The 20,544-nt window shown below is 42.9% G+C and overlaps 2 protein-coding genes across 2 annotated transcripts in view; both read right to left on the reverse strand.

Annotated features, from left to right (window-relative positions):
- prkag1 (protein kinase, AMP-activated, gamma 1 non-catalytic subunit) overlaps positions 1 to 8,922 on the reverse strand; it is a 16,741-nt gene extending 7,819 nt beyond the window's left edge. Inside the window, exons 1-10 of the mRNA XM_063215330.1 lie at positions 8,785 to 8,922; positions 7,278 to 7,335; positions 6,718 to 6,818; positions 5,255 to 5,336; positions 2,898 to 2,956; positions 2,469 to 2,514; positions 2,297 to 2,351; positions 1,915 to 2,041; positions 1,462 to 1,627; positions 842 to 879 (exon numbers count right to left, since the gene is read on the reverse strand). Coding sequence (XP_063071400.1) covers positions 842 to 879; positions 1,462 to 1,627; positions 1,915 to 2,041; positions 2,297 to 2,351; positions 2,469 to 2,514; positions 2,898 to 2,956; positions 5,255 to 5,336; positions 6,718 to 6,818; positions 7,278 to 7,335; positions 8,785 to 8,793 — 741 coding nt within the window. The 5' untranslated portion in view covers positions 8,794 to 8,922. The remainder of the gene's footprint in view (positions 1 to 841; positions 880 to 1,461; positions 1,628 to 1,914; positions 2,042 to 2,296; positions 2,352 to 2,468; positions 2,515 to 2,897; positions 2,957 to 5,254; positions 5,337 to 6,717; positions 6,819 to 7,277; positions 7,336 to 8,784) is intronic.
- A 180-nt stretch (positions 8,923 to 9,102) lies between these two features.
- Positions 9,103 to 17,638, reverse strand: rhebl1 (Ras homolog, mTORC1 binding like 1). Its single transcript, XM_063215347.1, has 8 exons — positions 17,446 to 17,638; positions 16,756 to 16,827; positions 16,443 to 16,510; positions 15,940 to 16,022; positions 15,108 to 15,164; positions 14,690 to 14,737; positions 14,019 to 14,100; positions 9,103 to 12,124 (listed from the first exon to the last, which is right to left on the reverse strand). Exons 1-8 carry the CDS (start codon positions 17,495 to 17,497, stop codon positions 12,032 to 12,034), a joined length of 555 nt encoding a protein of 184 aa, XP_063071417.1. The 5' UTR covers positions 17,498 to 17,638; the 3' UTR covers positions 9,103 to 12,031.
- Between the last annotated feature and the right edge of the window lie 2,906 nt (positions 17,639 to 20,544).

Genomic DNA, 20,544 nt, shown 5'->3' on the forward strand with positions numbered 1-20,544 from the left:
TTTCAACATGACAATATGCAGGGAACCATTTGTGAGTGACCAACGTTGCTGGGCAACCCTGCCGACAAGAGGTCATTGGGCCACTGTCCCTGTCTGATGCTATATTAAGCAACTCCTCCATCGCAGGTCCTTAAGCCCTCAGCATGCTAGCTGTGCTGTGATAATCCCACCGCAATAAAGGCCGCTGATCATGTTTGGTTGGAGCTGGCTGTATGCCAAGACATTTTTATAGACGTGATTGAACCTTGCTCCGTCGTCCTCTGTATTCTTGTATTCTTTGCATTCTAATCTAATCTAAAGTAAATTCCGTTGGGATCAATAATGTACTTTTTATCTTCTCTACTATTACTGTATATGTGGTGTATCGTGTTCTTATCAGTATGGGTAGGTATAACATTTTTATCAGCAGTTGAGGCCAGGTGACTATGGCAAGCCTACTCCTAAGGCAGCGGTGAGGCATTTCGATGCCAGTAGTTTAGCAATGCGGTTCCAGTGATGCAGGTGAAATCGGCTTTAGGATATGAACAGTCAGAGCATTTCTGTAAACTAATGTTGGTAAAACTAATTCTGCAAGTCCTCGGCAAGGCCACAGGATTACACAAGAGAAGGCTATCTTCAAAACCCCTATTCTCAAACCTTTGCCCAAGTCTAGTTCAGCTCCACCTGCACAAAGTGTTTTTTATCTATTGTCCTGTAAAAAACAAAAAAACAATGCTTTTGTTTGTTGTGCGAAAAGGGATCTTCAAGGGTAAAGAATATTCAGTGCTTATGGCGTGGATGTCACATTCATACATACAGACAGACAAACACACACAACACAGCAAATGGACAGAGGACTTACTATGACGTCAAACTTTGAGTAAATATCCACAACACGTCCTAAAAGAAAGAAAGAAAAACAATTTTCCTTTTTAAAAAAAAGGCCATCAACAAAAAACAAGCAGGATATTATTATAGCAGTCAATAAATCATGGTAGGGAATACAATATCAATTCAATATCAGTGGTGGAACAAACCCCCAGACAGTAAGACTAGGAACATCTCTCTCAACCTTAAAGAATTAAGTAAAGACTTTAAAGCAAAGTAAAGTAATTTAATATAATCCAATTCCAAGGGAGTGGGAGAGAGAGAGATATGGGGCAGGATTGGCACATAACCCAGGCCACACTCCAACCTGGGTCCCCGTCGGTCACTGCCCATATGTGGGGAGATTGGGACGCTGTGCCACAGCGCCCACCCCCCGAGCCACACCGTTCGTTGAACACTGGGGAAGGCACAAGCCGAAACATGTCTGTGCTAAAAAAATTTTTTTTTAAATGGATGGAAGGTGTGCCCTTTTCTGTTGAATTTGAAGTGTTTTATTTCGGCCAGTACCCTCAAAATAATTGAGGAACTCTGAGTGAAGCCTGCTAACTGCTATAATTGCAATAAAGAGTCCTGCGATATTAAGACTGCTTTTACCCTTGTCGTCCAGCACGGGCAGGGCAGACACCCTCTGCTCTACGAAGATGCCCAGCGCGGTGTAGAGCGGCGTGTCGGAGCGCACCACGGCGATGTTGTCAAACGTGCCTATACTCAGCTCCTCCAGCTTACGGCTCATGAAGGCAGGCTTGGGCATCTCCGAAATCTAACACACACACACACACACACACACACACACACACACACACACACACACACACGAAAAAACAGAGTTTTAAAAAAGAAGGAAAATGTAGGGGATGGAATTTGTGTTTTATCAAAACAACGGCACTGTGGCAGAGAGTGAGTGAGTGAGTGAGACAGACAGAGAAAGCGAGTGAGAGCGAGAGCGAGAGCAAGAGAGAGGGAGATCAGATGAGATTAAAACGAATAAGTCAGCGTGCGTTGGGCCAACAGGGTGTAGATGACCTGCTATGCCTGTCTGGGACTCACAAAAAGTTTGAGGAACTTGAGGATCCTCTTGTGGGTGAGGATGTAGAGCGTGTTTCCCGTCAGAGGGTCTATCACAGGCAACCTGTGGATCTTGTGCTTGACCAGAGACGCTACGGCATCATATAGGCTGCAATCCAGAGGGCAAACAGGTAAAGACGCTTGGCAGGTTAAGACACAAATCGGTTTCAAGCCTTAAAAATAAAAACCAATACACTAAACCTACCTACTGCATATACAGTATGCTGAACCAAATTGCATGAGAGACCATTTGAGTTTTGTTAAGATAATAATCATCTCTATACAATAACACACAACAACAACAACAACAACCTGCAAAAGAATGGGGAAAACTTGGGGGAAAAAAAGGATCATCTTGGTATACCTTGCATTGGGTGATATGCTGACTAGAGGCTTGAAGGAGTCCTGAAGATACACTTCTGTAAGACAGAAATAGACACACACGCGGACAAAGACACACGAGTGTTAATTATAGTGAATCCCTGTCTTTCAGAAACAATACACTGACCTTCACTGGAGAAAACGGCTTGGCTCACCTCTCCACGTCTCGATTTTATGCTCTTCTAACTCGTATATCTGCACCTGAGGACAGACAGAGGAGGAGAAGGTCGAGTGAAGATCAAACTGTGGCATTTTTATAGGGGGAGGATTTGTGTGCGTGGGCAATGTAGCTGAACCATTACAATAACCCTCAGTGAGAGCTAGAGGATATATCTTAATCTCTAGGCTCTCCTTGTGTTAAATACAGTACAACGCCCTTGTTGTGGAAGGTTGCCAGAATCAGATCAATGATAATGTTGTACAAGTACAGTACATCCCATTGTTTTTATGTCAATGCATTATGGTGAGGACAGCCACACTGACAGTCTCCCCCACATTTCGCCATAATGAAATCAATTAGTGTCAAAAGCCAGCCCTCCCTGTGGACTAACAGAGGTGCATTTCAGGAGAGCTGGGAACCTTACCAGGGGTGATTTGTAGTAACGGTGAAGGATGTTGATGAAGTCAGTAATGGTGAGCATCCCTGTGGGGGAGAGGAGCAGAGGAACAGGCCGCATGAGAGACAGCAGCAAATGCATTGAAACGAGGCATCAATTCTGGCTCAAATAAATAAATACATAAATGAATAACACCGTCAATACTTCTTCTCACTCCTCCCTGCTGTATGTCATGCCACATGACACTTTGACAACCATCTATCTATGCATGTATCCATCTATCTATCTATCTATCTATCTATCTATCTATCTATCTATCTACAAACCCCAACTCCGATGAAGTTGGGACGTTTGGTAAACAGTGAATAAAATCAAAATGCTATCATTTTCAAAACATTCAATCTATTCATTAGATGGAGAATAGTGAAAAGACAACATATTAAGTGTTAAAACCGAGAAAAAATATTGTTTTGGGGGACATATGTACTCATTTCTAATTTGATAAATCCAACACGTCTCAAATAAGTTGGGACGGGGATCAGTGAAATTTAGTAAACATCCAAATAAGATAAAACAACAAAGAAGAACATTTCAAAATGAATTGTACTGACGGACAATATAGGTGTCCAGGTATAAGATCATCACAGAGAGGCTGAGTCACTCAGAATTAAAGATGCAAAGGGAATAATTACCATAGTTATTACATACATTTTTGAATTCCCTTTGATTTACCACGATTGAGTGTATATAAGACATATTTTTGTTACTAAAATCATTGTATAGGTTCATGACATCATGAAATATATATTGGCTGTAGTCTCACTCTAGCACTCCAGGACTTAGAGCTATTGAAAATTGACCATATTAAGAATGCTTAATGCGTGCAAATGATACAGGGGTGTAACATTCTCCTAAGCACCTGAGCTCACTTGAAATAGACCCAGAAGACATGGGAAACTGTCCTTTGCTTACAGAAGTCGGCAGAAGTTGTAGAAGTCCATTCTTTTTGACAATAATAGAGCATTGCACATCCTGTGCTACAGTGAAAATGGACTATCCAACTTGTGTTAGTGCTAGCTTCAAAAGTCAGCCTCCATGATGGCATGCGGGTGCACTAGTGCATTGGTTAAGATGTTCTCACTCATCTGTAGAGTTAAATACAGTGCTGAATGGTATAAATGGGTTTTAAACAGCATGAAAAGCCACTCATGCATTATATTTTGAAGGGAGATCTTCGATTATTGCCACATAGTAAGGTCAAATTGCATTCTCTAATATGTTTTAACAGTTTGGCTCCATCATAAGGACCAGCAGGTGATAAAATGGTGGGCTTTTGGTCAAGAACTGTCACACTGTAAGCACTACAGAAAGGAAAACATTGCAAAACATGACAAGGAATACACCCACCATTTAAGCTGGTGAAATCATGTCCAAGGTAGGAATTAACACTGTTTTTTATATAAATTCATCAATCATGTTGTCTTTTGTTAGTTTTTTTCTTAGTCTTCCTCGACATTTGCTGTCATTTATTGTCCCCGTCCCAACTCTTTTGAGACGTGTTGGATTTATCAAATTAGAAATGAGTACATATGAAGAGTTCAGATGCAAAACCCCCTAACTCCATTTCTGAAGACCTGCACTTCTATATTTTTAGAGAACCCCGTTGTTGGTTTGGTTTACATTCATGTACTTGATAATACATATAAATAGTTATATTACATGAATAAAATAAAAAAAAATTGCAATTTTGATAGCTTTGTATTAAATAAAAATTAAATAAGATTATTTTCTGAAAAGGCACTTAGGGGGTTTTGCATCTGAAGTCTTCATATGTCCCCCAAAACAATATTTTTTTCTCGGTTTTAACACTTAATATGTTGTCTTTTCACTATTCTCCATCTAATGAATAGATTGAATGTTTTGAAAATGATAGCATTTTGATTTTATTCACTGTTTACCAAACGTCCCAACTTCATCGGAGTTGGGGTTTGTATCTATCTATCTATCTATCTATCCATCTATCCATCTATCCATCTATCCATCTATCTATCTATCTATCTATCTATCTATCTATCTATCTATCTATCTATCTATCTATCTATCTATCTATCTATCTATCTATCTATCTATCTATCTATCCATCTATCTATCCATCTATCTATCCATCTATCTATCCCTCTATCTATCCATCCAATTTCTTTAGCACTACATTCATCGGGCAGCTGATTAGAATAAAGACTCTGATTAGAGTGAAGCGCACAGGTAGAGTGAACTCATGGCAGGGAGGGAGCGTTGCGTCCAAAAACCACACTTCGACATCCCTGGGCTGTGCTTATGCAACAGTGTAACAGTTGTTAGTCTATGTAAGCTGATACTGTACTTACCCACAAAACACTGCTTCTTGCTGTCCCAGAGGGGAGCTGCCCTCACCCCATTGGAGACTAGTGCAAAAAACGCCTTCTTCACCTGCCAGTGCACAGGAAAACACAATAGTATCACATCGACTGAACACCTTAACAACATAAAAAAGGTACGGTGTAGAGTACAATTAATTACATAAATTGGCACACACATCTTCAACCAGTCAAAAAACTAATTTGATATTTAGTGTAGACATGAGTGAGTAGAGATGATAAAGACTGAGAACAATCAGGTCTTTAGCAGCGAGCTCCAATGTGCGCAGTTTCAGTTTCTTTCACTACACCTAGGCTCATGCCTATCCTGCATCATCATGACTAGCGTACCCTGAGCATGGCACACTGCTCTCTTGGGGCAACGTCCAGTTTGGGCTGCCCCCTTCCTCCCAAGGGTGTGGTATAAACATAATTTTGATGTCTGCAATGTGTGCCAGGTCACAATGATAAAAACGTGGTGATTAGGTGTGATCGATTTGGTGCAGCCGTCGACCGGCCGACATGGCAATGTACTTCAAGAAGAACTGGTTGTCACAACGTAGGTGGTATTACACACAGCGCATTTCAGTTTTGCACGAGACTATGAGCTCACACCTGTTTGATCTGCTAGCATACCACGTGTGAGGTTTGGGGGGACAGGTAGGGAGGAGGAGCTGAAGTGGGGTGCAGTGCAAACTTTTTTAGGGGTGTGGGACAACGCGCCAGCACACACACGCGAGTGAACGTTTGGCCAACCAGTTCAGAGGCGGTATGCAGACGAGCATCGACAGGGATAAGCAACTGCAGGGTTGCAAGGTCCGTCTGCAAGGACATTGATCCTGCAGACACCAGTTTGACATCATGTGACATGGCACGTCGTCGTCGCAACATGACTGAAATTTGGTAAGTCGGACAAGATTTCTAACCATTATGCAACATTTTCATCCAGAATGCATTGCTGTCTACATGCTAGGGCTGTAAAAATATTGTATCGAATCGAGAAATCGTTATACGCAGAGTCACGATACCATGTCGTAATACAAGAAGGCAGTATCATGATACGGCCTTTCAAAGTTCTGTTAACCTTCAGTCCAGAAAACAACCACTTGACATAATGTGATGGTGCTTTCAAGCTTCATCATACATTTTGAAAACATGCATTTTAAAAATCGTGCGGTGTATCAAACCGTAGGTCAAAAATTGTGACACGAACCGAATCGTGCGTTGAGTGTATCGTTACAGCCCTACTACATGCGCAATTGCGCATGCAGACGATGCAGCAAATTGAATAAGCCTATTGTGATGCTGTTTAGGTTGACATACTTTCCTCAGGGGACATAGCCAGACAGTGGGTATAGAAAGGGCAAGGACAAGTAACTTTGAGTATCATGAAAAGCGCTATAGAAAACGTATGTATTATTATTATTATTATAGTGCTGGAGGACTCCACTTACTTGAAGTGACGTGTCAAAGACGACTAGCTTGGAGCTGGTGGGCACCAGGTCGTAACAACGGTGAGACTTCATGAAGCGCGTGTAAACATTATGCTCCGGATCTGCCCAGGGACAGGAAATATGAGACACAACAGGAAAGGGGAGGGGAACAAGGAGAAAAAAATACACGTTCCTGACAACAAAAATCGAAACTCTTATTCACTACTGTGACTGAGGAAAATATAATATGTGCATGTGTGAGTCATCATCAGCCTGATGGGCCCTGCAGTGAATTTCAAGACATTCCAGGAGTGTGTGTGTGTGTTTTCTTTGTACCCTTTGTACCCCTAGGTGTTCAGATTTCACCCTGACCGAGTTAAAATCACATTAGAGTGCTATTGACAAGATCATCCTGCCAAGCCCCCCACAATTTTACGGATATTTCTCACCAACAACACATAGAAGGGTTTGTTTTTGTTTGTGAAGAAGAATATCAGTTTTCTGCCAGGGAGCAAATGAACGAACACACACACAAAATTAAACACACACACGCACACGTACACAGACAGACACAGCCTCACCTTCCCCAGCAGGGTCCTTTTTCCCCTCTGGGCCTAAATCATCAAGAGAAGCTGGAACCTAAAACACACATCATTTGTTTTGTAAATATCACCCGTGGTACATAAGAAAAGAAAGACATACCTAGGGGAGGAATATAAAAATGTCTTGCCACTGCATCTCTCTCTCTCTCACACACACACACACACACACACACACACACACACACACACACACACACACACACACACACACACACACACACACACACACACACACACACACACACAACTTGCCCTTCAAATGTCTTCATTATCTACACTTGAAAAACAGCAGGAGAGAGATATGGTTTAGACAAAGATAACAGCCATCTTAACAGTCTGACTCCAAACGTGTGCTAGAAATGTCAACTGTGTGCGACTACTATCCAAACTTTCTTCTGGCAGACCAGTCCGCCCACAGTTCACTGTGCAACGCTGGACAAATATAGGCTACCTGTCTGGCTGTTCATTACACACACAGTGGAAGTTTGAAGTGGAGAGCTCAGCAAAAAACAGTGTTCTCAAAAAGCAAGCTGTTGGCCTATAAGTATGGATCATTTACAGCATCTCTGTGATGCAGTTAAACGGTACCTAGGCCTGCATGTCAGCGAATTGAGAGAGAAGTGAAGCATGAAAAAAATCGGTCAACCTAAAAAACTGCGGAGTGGGCAGATCACTTTCATTTACAAAACTTTTGTCTTGTCATCTAGAAATCTGGTCCTGTCCTACTCGGGAAATGAAACGTTTTATATTACACCTTCTCAGCGCGAATGACCTACATGACTCTCTCGTTGAATCAATGCACTGGTAGAGAACTGTAACCACTGCAAGTAAGAACAGAGGAGGCTATAAATACATCGTACCAGAGAGGGACACACGCCCACCAATAATTACATCTAAATATCCGCGCCCGCAACATTGTAGCAAATGTGGTTCTCTCTAGAGACCGATAACTCGGGGAGCCATCAAGATTCGTCAACAGCCCTCTGGACCCAGTAGTTATTAAGTGCCCTCAGGTCATTTTCCTTGAATTCTTCCCGAACTATCACGTAATTTATGCAACGTCAACGTCAACTTTTTATAGATTGTCCTCATTTTCCATTGACTTACTGAACTCCCACACAAGGCTTGTTAGCTTGCTGAAGCTCATCTAGAAGATCTAAACCGGTAGAACTATGCACTAGGTAGCATAGACAACTGTCAGCTACCATGTCCAGTATGGTTAGCGGCGACACAAAAAATAGACTACAGCTGAGTTCCAACAATGATCATTTCCAACAACTACACGCTCCCTCGCACATTACAGTTGATGTCTCGTTTCTCAGCTGACAAGTGTCCGATACATACATTAATAGCGTTGTCAGATTGGCATTATTTGCATAGCTAACCTAACCTGACTAGCTTATGTTAGCCATCTTAAAATAACCGGTGGCCAAGATGCAGTGAAGACAGTGCGTTGGCTTTAAGACAGAACATCTTTATTACTTACACAGTCCATGTCCCCTTTGCGCACTTCTTTGTGTGCTGCACGACAGTATTCTCTGCTTGAAAGAACTTCCCAGTGAAAGTCCTCACTATCCAAACGTGAATGCGATGGTTTATTATGCGCCCGTTTCCCCTAGTGACCTCCCCCTTGTTTATTTCCGGTGAAGCTCCTAACTGCGCATGTGTGAAAGGCGCATCTCTGTGAAAGGCGCATCACCAAAAGAGTTTTGTATGACTTGGATACTGTTTTACAAACATTATCTGTATTCTGTATATAGTGTTACTGTGACATGAAATGAAATAAATAAATAACACCAATAAATTCAAGAGTAAAGGATTTATTTTTTATTTTATATACAAAACTGTTTACAGCAAAATTTTCTGTATTCCCCCCACATGGGGGTGTTGAGTGTTGAGGTGCAACAACACCATTCGATTTCCTCAAAAGCAATGTGGAAGTCAAGTCAAGACAGAGCGGAGAAATTACCTTTACATCAGGTAAGAGGCAGAGGACAATGGTTGGTGTATTTCTGTAGATGGATGCATTTTTTGTGGGGGGCGAGGGAAGTCATAATGGGGGGGAGGTAAGGCACCTGCCACAGCATAACCAGCGCCAGCAACACCAGTCTCGTCTATCTACACTACCACTCAATTACAAAATTAACCAACCAACCAAATCAATTCATCAATCAAGATTTTTCAATTATCCCGGGTGATGCTTTCAAACAATACTATGAACAGAAAAAAATGTAGAAGAAACAATGCTGTGTAGAATAAACACAGCAGAATTTGGGCAAAGGGGGTTTATGGGTCCTTCAGTTCAACATCAAGTCGATATTTGAAACCCCTCACCAACAAGGCTTCAAACACAGGAAGCAACGATTGAACTGCTTCAAATCAAAATTTGAAAAGATAACATTAAAAAGAAAAACATGATCTGTACCCATACGAGGAAAAATGCTGCTACTGCGGCAATATTCTCACCACACGCAGTTGACAGTTGATTACCTGCAGGTAGTCTGGAAAAAATAAAGTAAATGATTTTTTTCAAAAGCAAATTCAAACCCCACACACAAACCCAGAAATATTTAACAGCTAATGAAACAAAGTTACAGCAGTAGAGAAGAGAGACTCCTGTCAAAAGGCGAAACGACCCATCTTCAATCCAACATCTTTGCTTCTCCATGCATCGAAGTCTTGCACTAGCACTGACATTATAGGACTGGGTGTTGTGGGGGGGGAGGTAGAGAGCTTTTCAAACGTTGCACCAATGATCGTCTACTACAGTAAGATAAATCAAACTCTGCCCACTCAATGCAAAGGAGTGTGCTCAAGTTCAGTCTCTTAGGGGGACGTTTTCCCATTCTTCTTCTTCTTCTCTTTCTGTGGCGTTTGGTGACTGCTTTCATATGGGTGCTACCATCTACAGCACCAAAGGAACTCCATTTATTCTCAACCTTAAGTCTCCAAAGGTCTCCTAACCGAAGGTCTCCTAAAGGGGTGTTGACCTGGATCCAGGAAACTTACGGGCTTGATGTATCTTACTCTAATAGACAATTCTTTGGTTGCATTCTTCTTTCTCCAAAAATCCACCTCTACCTCGCCCCAATACAGAACAGAGATGCTTAGAAGCTGCTGAGGGATTGGAAGAGAGATCGTCTGACTGAGAAAGAAAGTCCCACAGGATTGGCTGGAATCTATAAACGACCTGAGTGAGTAGACTGAGAGAGTGCTAGGGCTGAACCCGATTAAGGTCGCTCATTCACCACACATGCTGGGAACAGAACAACGTAACTCACGCACCATGCAGTGAATGAGTGAGTATCTCAGGGCAAGACCTGTGTGCTAGTCTTTAAGGCACCAGCGACGGGTTGGCTGAAGTGAAGACGTGTCTAAGGCAGAACCAGGGCAGCCGGTGACAGTGGGGGGGCTGACGACGAGGGGTTTAAACACCCACAAAGCAACCACCTCTTGACACCTGAGGGGTATACTAGGAAGCTGGTTCCGGAATAAACCAGGTTAAGTGAAGAGGTAAATCATCTAGCAGAAGAGCCTGAGAAGAGCCTCTGAAGAAAATGAGGACTCCAGGCCCTTCTAATACATGATTCACCTCCTAACTTAACCTGGTTTACTCCTGAACCAGTTTCTCAGTATACCCCTCTGGCTAACTGGACAGATAAAAGGGTGGATAGCTAGTGTCTAATATATATATAGGCTGTGGAAAAATGAGAAAAGAAGGAACACGTGTCTGTGATAAATCTCACAATAAAACGCAGCGATGAAAACATTAAAAATGCAGCATGTGGCCATTCAGTATACTATATTTGGCAGCTGTCATGAACTTGCTTTTTTCCCCATGTGTTGCTTGATGACTCGAGGGCCAGGCAACTTTAACGGACTACAGTACATTTCACAGCAATACCTTTGTCTCTGCATTGCTTTAACAATATCTCCTTTAAATCACACTGGGCATACTTTATGATATCCATACCTCATTCTTTTCATCAATATATGTTTGATAACACCAAAAGAAAAAACAAGAAAAAAAAGAACAGAATGTGCTGTTGTTTCACTCAGTCGGCATTAAACCACTGTTTGTAAGCTGTAGGATGAACTGTACACAGTCATATGGGGATGAGGGGGCAGGGCGCAGCAGTTGTCTGCTGCTGGGAGGAAGCCATGGGTTGAGGGGGGACCTTAGAACTAGAATGCTGTGGATTGGAGGGTTATGACTGGCTGACTGGGGGTGATGTGTCTCCTGGCGATGGCCAATGGGCCCACTTGCTTGTGTCTGGCCAGAGAGGGTATACTAAGAAGCTGGTTCAGGAGTAAACCAGCTTAAGGTAGGAGGTAAATCATCTAAGACAATGAGGACTCCAGGCTCTACTATTAGATGATTTAACTCTTAACTTCACCTAGCGTGCTTTCAAATATGCAGACTCCCGTCCTCGGCCTGTGCTTGTGGCCTCACGTTTTGCTGACGCGCCGCCTCTGCTGAGAAAACAATTCTGTTTCCCCGCTGTCAGCCTAGCCACAACAGCTTTTGGGGGACTATTCTTCATTCATTATACCGATTGCAAATGAGAAAATGACATTGCGCTTTTGCAAGATGTTGAAATACACTTCTGTCGTCAGTGATGTCATTGCGAAGCCACAAGCATGCAAGGGGGGACGGAGTCCACATATTAGAAAGCACCCTCTGGTTTACTCCTGAACCAGCTTCTTAGTATAGCCGTCTGGACTGGATCAGCCTACATCACCACGCATTTCTTCTCCTCTGAGGGGGCGTTGCCATCCGCCTTCTCCATCTCCAGGATAATTCTCTTGAAAACCTCCACGGCCGTCTGCGAGACAAGGGGAGATGACGCAGACAAGTTCAGTTCACCATACAATATCACTCCACTGATAGATGCGACGCTACCTTAAGTCACCTTAGTTTCAATATACTATACATATACTATAATATACTAAGCAGCACAGAGGTCTGTCCTCCTGGATTTCGCTTGCTTTCATGCAGTTATCAGAGCAAATGTACTCTCACTTGCCATTGGTAAATCTAGAATACTCACACACATACACACACACACACACACACACACACATACACAGGTACACACACACAGACGCACACCGCACTTTCTACCTGCACTAAACACACACACACACACACACACACACACACACACACACACGCGCACACAAAACACATACAAACACACACACACACATACTGCTGCTGGTGTATTTAAATAAAAACCTTTTTTAATTATTTATTTCTTCAAATGCTACTATTACTATGTCAGAACGCTATAAAGGACTTTTAGGAAAAAGAACAACAAAATACCTCCTCTTAATGTATGTTCTCTACAAGTCTTCTGTTGTCCAGTCTTGCACTTTAAATGTCTGTATGAGCAATGTCTACGTCCATACTGTCTATGTCCATGTATGAGTACTGTCTATGTCTATACTGTCTATGTCCTTACCTAGATTAGTCTATGTCTGCATGGGAGAGCAAGAAACGCAATTTCAAATTCTTTGTATGACCAGTGCATGTAAAGAAATTGACAATAAACTTGACTTGACTTGACTTGACTTGACTAGAATGTCTTATATACTGCACACATTTCACTAGTGAAATGTAGTCAAAGGTTTCCATCTTTAAGTTTCTATCCATACCCATCTATCCTTAAAGTCGGTGGGACGTCACAAGTCAAATTTTTCATGGAAAAGTGGAAAGATGTGCTGACTGATTGTATTTCTTGAATTATGAACTCCCTGTGTGAATGGGTTGACTTGGCTAGTTGCCTAGTTCCCCATAAACTATGTTATGCGTTATTAGACTCAGAGGGCAAAGTGCCCACATGACCGACAGTAAGCATACATGTATAATAGCAACGGTATTTTAACACCTGACTGGCTTATTCATGAAACAGGGACCCATAGAATGCAACCTTCACTGTGAACTTTACACGTCCTGGGCTTAAGTGCAACAATTAACCTAAATGGCTGAGGCAGCCACTGAAATCAAACGAATGGCATTTCCAAAATCTCGACAAGTCTACGTGATGGTGAAACTGCTATACAGCGAAATCCTCTGCGCATTTGAAGTGCACCGCAGGATATTTTGACGTCATTACAAACCATGGATGGAACTGAATCTGTGGGGAACAAGAGCAGTGTTGCCAGATTGGGTGATTCCCGCCCAATTGGGCTGCTTAGGATGGACGTCTGCGGGTAAAAACGGCATTTGGGCAGGTTTTTCTGCCAATTTATGGCCATGAAAATCAATAGTATAAAGTTCAAATTGGGCAGGATTTAGTGCTTCCAGACGGGTTTTGAGCATTTTTGGGCTGGAATTCATCAGCCTCGTCTGGCAACCCTGAACAAGGGAAATGTCAATGCGGAGGAGTACAAGTATTTGTGTTGGCCAATCAAGACACTCCCATAGGATGTGGTTTGGTTGTGGCTTGCCACACATATCGGAAAGGAATCGCCCTATGCAGTTCAGTACTAAAATACACACATCACACATCCTTCCCATGACTTATTAACCTTTTCATTTTTCGTGCACATTTTGTACAAATACTTAAGGTCAAGGGGGCGTTGGGAGATTTATGATGAGGTCAAGGGTGCTCTTGTTCAAAAAAGGGTTGAGAACCACTGCTATAGAGGAAATATACCCCTAACTAGAAGCTGGAGAACATGTGAGAGGTTTGCTGCGCATCTGCTATACTGTACCTGGTTCTCTTTAGCAGAGGACTCCATGAAAGCAGCTCCCCAGGAATCAGCCAGCTTCTTGCCCTCCTCTGGCTTAATCACCCTGTAGACATCAGGACACACACACACAGAAGAATGTTGAAAAAGCTAGGTCTATTTAGGCTACAAAATAATTCAATTTAGTCATTTATCCAGCCAATTGTGGTCAACTACTCTCCTTGCCTAAATCAGTAGCCTGCACATGCCACTAACTTAAGCTTCGCTCCCCATCGTACGTAGGATTTGACATTAGTGAAGAACCAATAACTGATAAATACATTGAGCCAAAAGTGTGTGGGTCATTGACGTTTTTTAGTAGCGGACATGAGGGTGGTCCCACAACAACTATTGTATGAATGAAACAAGATCAAGTTTTTACTGGATTGTCTAGAAAGCATATTCATTGATTGCACATTAATTACCAAATTATTAATAAGTTCAATTTACACAAGAGTGGCATTAGCTCTGATCGCACCACCTGACATCTGCTACTAAAAACGTCATTGGCCCATGTACCTGCTGTACAAAGCAACACACCGGAAGGGATGGGAGGTGAAGTAACAGTATCCCTTTGTCTGTAGATGTTGTTAGGGAATCCTTTAAACTAGTTAAGGTTGTTCTTTTATTAGCCTACGTGTCTAGACATTTCTTACCTCTCCATGTGAAGATCTTTTTTGTTCCCAACAAGAACAGTCGGCACCCTGGAAAGACAAACACGTCTCTATTAGAAAAGCTTGTACATGCATTTGTGTCAACTGAAAATCATATTAAGCCCAAAGGTTGCCAGTTAGATTCCTAACTCCCCAGGTTGGTGGGTGGAGCAATTAACCAGTGCTCTCCCCCATTCTCTTCCATGACGGAGGTATCCTAAGCATGTTACTGTCCCGCCGCACCGCTCCCCTGGGGCACCGATAGGGTTGCTGCCTTGCACAGTTGAGGCATAATTGCAATTTCCTTGTGTGCTGTGGCTACCGAGTGCTGAGTCACAATGACAATGGGAGTTTCCCAGGTGGGCTTTTACTTTCACTTCCACATCTCAAAATAATTGACAAGCGAAAGTCGTCTACTCACTGAATTTTTCCAACCATATCCAGCAGCTTGTCATGAAGAACTTGGACAACTTCAAAACTGTAGAAACAGAAGGAAAAAAATCAAGATAAAGGGATGCGTAAGCAGACAATGTACAACAACAGAACAAACTCAACTAATGACAGTAAGCATCTTGAGAATGTATCCCATTCGCTTTCGCTCCAGGTTTGAAAAAAACACCAAGATTAACGTTCATCCAACCTGACATGTTATACATAAATTCACCCCCCCCCCCCCCGCCCCAACAGTGTATACTAACTAGTGTTACCGAAAACACTGTACCTTTTTTAAATGAAAAACATTAATCGGTCTCATTCAAAAGTAAAGGAACACACGTCTATTTTTACTTTCACCAAAAGAGGTGATGCTTTTAGTGTAATTAGTTCCGGTGCAATTAGCAGGGGCAGTGCAGTTTCAAGGTATTTGACTAGTGTGCTTGCCTGGTTGTGACAGGCCTGTTGATAGTGTTCATCATCGGAACTGAGCTAATTCACACGTTGTACATGTAGCCTAAGCCATGAAACACAAAGCAGTCAATGCTGTTACTATTTGCTAAATGTGAGGAGTGTAGCAAGAGCTGACAAACTATTTTTGGATGCAGGTCAGGATCCCCAACACAGAAAATCCCACACCATTTTAGTTTTACTTTCTTGCAAGACACACAATACCATATTTGACTTGAATTATTAGTCTACACACTCCCAGTGTCCTTCTAGTAGCACAAGATACAATCTAACATCATTTCACATACTCATGTGCCTTATTACACATTTGTAGATGTTTTAGTTAACTACTAAGGACCTGCAACACTAACCTTTTCATGGAAGTGACAGAGTAGACAAGGACATATCCATGGATGTCCATTGAGTGAGACTGTGGGAAAATTGAATACTCATCCTAGAAGAGGAAGGAAAAAAGATGGCATGTTACAGTTCACAACAAATGGATAGAATGTTGCCAATTCAGTTGCTACTTAAATGGTGAGGGCTACAATAAAACATCCTCTGTAATAGCAAAGAGACTCTAACTGAGATCTTGAATATCACAATCGCTGATGCAGAGTTGTATACAGTATAAGTAGAAGTGCTCTTAGAGATGTAATTACAACACCAGTGGTATGATATTACATGGTTTGAACGTTGTAATATCATACTGTTGTAATTACATCTGTAAGAGTACTTCTACTTATATTTTATACAACTCTCCTCTGATGGGATCATTTTAGTCAGACAAAATATACACACGTCTCCCCATCCATCAGCAGACCAAAATTTAGAACCTGGGAGGGGGGACTCCAATATTGAGCGTCAATAGTACCTGTCCAGCAGTGTCCACAAGCTGAAGATTAAAGTCCTGGCCGTTCACAGATACCATTTTATTAAAAGCTGGGACAAAAACAACACAGGGGATAAAGATAGATGCGTCAAGTCAGGCTTAGTGACCGTTTCTAGTGTGCAATTCTGTCAGGAAGTGGTGCTGCTTACCACTACTTTTTTACACACATGGGAAATCTTACGAAAATTCTTTAGACTCCACTTGGTACATGAATTGATGAATATAATTAAGTTACAAATTGCCCAGCAGACGGCATAATCAGCATTGAATGAGGATGTAAATGGCGCACACTTACTGTTTTCAATAGTAGGGTCATATGAATCTACAAACTGTCCTTCCACGAACTGTATAGTTAGAGAGGACTTCCCTGTAGGTAAAGAATGTTGGTTGATATTTTCAGCACAGGGACACAAACACAACACCACAGGCACTAGGTATATCCCACAGACTTCTATTAAAGTCAGTGGTATATCCTAATGCGGACCATCATCGAATTAGCTCGCCTTGGAAGTTTTCAACAAGTATTGATGAGGACATGGCATTAGAAACGCGCACAGCAGACCTCGCCATGCAGTTGTACATCGTTGAAAACGTCACATTTATTGTTGATATAAATATAGACAATAAAAGCCACCTACATCTGACACAATTGCCTAACCTTCCATAACCTACATCATGCTAGTTGGACTAGCACACATTGTTAGCTGGCTAACACCACCACAAGTTTCGCATGTGTTATCTTCAGAGGTTAGCTGACTTTCCCAGAGAGTAATGTCAAAAATAATATATCATACAAGAAGAGTCTCTCAGACACATGTGTAATTTGTGGCTAAACACGTGTTCTGGAAAACCCAAAGAAGCACATCATCTAGAATAAATTCAGTTCATGGTACTTCAGCTGCTAAGTTAGCCAGCCAACATTGCTATGCAAACAAAAACAAAGACTAGCTTGCTAGCAGGCGATATTATCCAATCTCTTACTTACCCACAGACCTGTACCCTATCACTGCAATCTTCCTGTGTTTCGGTTGAGGCATTGTTTGTGAAGATTAAATATACAACGATATCAAGTATTCGCGATGCTTTGATACTAGGGGAAAACTTTATCACCACATTCGTATCTTGTCACGTGACAACAACAAACTTTTCCAGGCTGCTCGAGCTAGCTTCGTTCTTCTTCTTTGTGGTTTTATGGCGGCCGGTAGGCATTTGGCAAAACAGCTTCGTTGGTGCATTACCGCCACCTCTGGACTGAAGTGTGGAACGGGAATATCTAACCTTACATTAGGCCCACAGTAGCCTACAGTAGAGTTAGAGTATCATTTATTAATCCCGAGGGAAATTAAGGTATCCAGTAGAATAGGCATAGGACTACATAAATACAGAATAAAACATACAGACATTACACACACAACATTGCACATATATTCACTTCACCGCATATATTCAAAAAGTCAGTCTATCTCCCAATCTCCCAGTCTATCACACACACACACACACACACACACACACACACACACACACACACACACACACACACACACACACACACACACACACACACACACACACACACACACACACACACACAGACACACAGTGCTCATGTCCTCTTCTCAGCAGTGGTAGTGAGAGCCTCCAGTTCTGTGCCAACAACAGACCCAGCTTTCCTCACCAGCCTGTGAAGGCGTCCAGCACCTCTCTTCCTGATGCTCCCACCCCAGTATGCCACAGCATAGGAAAGCACACTGGCCATGACAGATTGGTAGAACATCTGTTGCACGCATTAAAGGATCTCAGCTCAGAAAGTAAAGCCTGCTCTGGCCCTTCTTTTAGAGTGCTTGTGAGTTGGCAGACCAGACAAGTTTATTGTCCAGCTGTAGGCCTACCTCCAGGTAGGCTACAGTTGCAGTATTCTCTTCTCTCACCTCCACCGGTTGTGCGATGATGACGGCTGGAGATTCTGCTTCCGCACAGTACCAAAATCAAACAAACAAATGTATATACCGGTATACGTACACTCACCACCAGACACTTTATTAGTGCAATGGAGGCTAATTAGCAGAGTTGGCGTAGAACATTAGTAAACCTCCCTCCCAAAAGCCTCATACAGTGTCGATGCCGTTGAGCTGGGGGACTGGTACTTTCGTCCAGCGGTATCCTACTGTGTCTCCCATTTCCAAACCAAAGTAGTTGACGAGGTCGCAGGTTCGCAGCCCTGAGGGGGACGAACAGGTGCAGGAATACCTCCGTTACAGTGGTGCCGTGACCCGGATGGGAGTGAGGTTTAAGGGGGAGAGTGCAACGGAGGCTAACTCACAGAGTTGCCGTGGAACGTTAGTAAACCTCCTTCCCGAAAGACTCAAACAGTGTTGATGCCATTGGGCTGGGGGACTGGTCCTTTAGTCCAGCGGTATTGTACTGTGCCTCCCATTTCTGAACTGATGTAGTTGACGAGGTCGCAGGTTCGCAGCCCCGAGGGGGACGAACAGGTGCAGGAAGACCTCCGTCACATTAGGAACACCTGTTACAACTGTTCATTGAGGCAAATGTCTGATCAGCCAATCACATGATGCCAACTCCATGCGTTTATGGATGCAGACATGGTCGAGATGATTTGATACCGTTCATACCGAGCATGGTAGGAAAGGCTATTGAACATGGCATGGCCATGGCCATGATACCGAAAGGGCTTGATTTGACCATTTCAGAAAAGAGTGATCTGGGATATTCACACACAACCATTAGGGTTTACAAAGAATGGTCCGAAAAACAAAAAAAATACAGTGAGCAGCGATTCTGTGGGCAAAAATATCATATTGATGGCAGAGGTCAGAGGAGAATGACCAGACTGGTTTGAGCTGGTACAAAGGCAACAAACCACTCAAATAACCACTCATTACAACCAAAGTACGCATAAGAGAATCTCTGATTACACAGCACATCAAATCTTGAGGCAAATGGGCTACAGCAGCAGAAGCAGCTGTCAGCTAAGAACAAGAAAATGAGGCAACAATTTGCACAGACTCACCATAAACGACACTAGAAGATCAGAAAAATGTTGTCTGGTCTGATGTGTCTTGATATCTGCAACACTCAGGTGGAATGGTCAAAGATTGCCATCATCAACATGAAAACATGTATAGCAGTACTGTTAACCCGGCTACTGTGACTGTGTCTGCTCCTCCTGTTTTTAAATGAAGTGGCAATTTGGTGACTCTCCCTTAGTTCTGTCTCAACTGGGTTTTGATTGGACAATTAGGAGTCACACCTGTATAAAACCAGGTGAGCACATGCTCCTGTTTTTTTGTGGAAAGGAACATACAAGTCTGCGGCTCTGGCCGCTTCAGTCCTCCTTGCTGTGTCCCGGAGGGCACTCCTCCATGGATCTGCTCCCAAATCCTCCATTGTGCCTCAGACCGAGGTATTTGTTTGGCTACTGCTGCTGCTCTGGCTGTTTGCAAACTGCCTAGCAGTTGAGCTCCATAATTCCTCTGATGCGCTCGCTACTTCTTGTCTAGGATATACTACAAGATGGTTTGCCTGTTGAAGTGTGTTGGCGGCGGGTGCCTCTCTGGTGACTGTGGCCAGCTACATGGGCCCATGTGGCTTCCGACGCCGAGATCAGAGGTTACCGTTTTGTCCTCCCCATGGTTCCCTTCTGCTGTTTGTGGTGACTGTTGCCTTGAATCCTGTGTGCTTGTGCGTTTGGAATAGCTACCAGGTGCATGGCACTTGGCTGCTGCTGGATACGCTTCACCTGTCCAGTGACTGCAGTGCTTAGGCTTGGTGACTGACAACTCACCCAGCTAATTTGGGCCTTCTTCAACCAACCTGGTGCGCTGTAATACTTTATTTTGATTTTGTGTTTTCATTTAAGTTTGCTGTGATTCGTTTTGGTTTGCTGTGCCTTTTTGTTAAGTTTATTGTTCTCCTCAGCGTATCTGTATTTAATTTAAAGAAACCCCTGTGTGTGTGTGTGTGTGTGTGTGTGTGTGTGCGTGTGTGCGTGTGTGTGCGTGCGTGCGCGTGCGCGTGCGTGTGTGCGTGTGCGTGTGCGTGTGCGTGCGCGTGCGCGTGTGCG

The sequence above is a fragment of the Engraulis encrasicolus genome, chromosome 14, assembly GCF_034702125.1.
Source record: "Engraulis encrasicolus isolate BLACKSEA-1 chromosome 14, IST_EnEncr_1.0, whole genome shotgun sequence".
Lineage (NCBI taxonomy): Eukaryota > Metazoa > Chordata > Actinopteri > Clupeiformes > Engraulidae > Engraulis > Engraulis encrasicolus.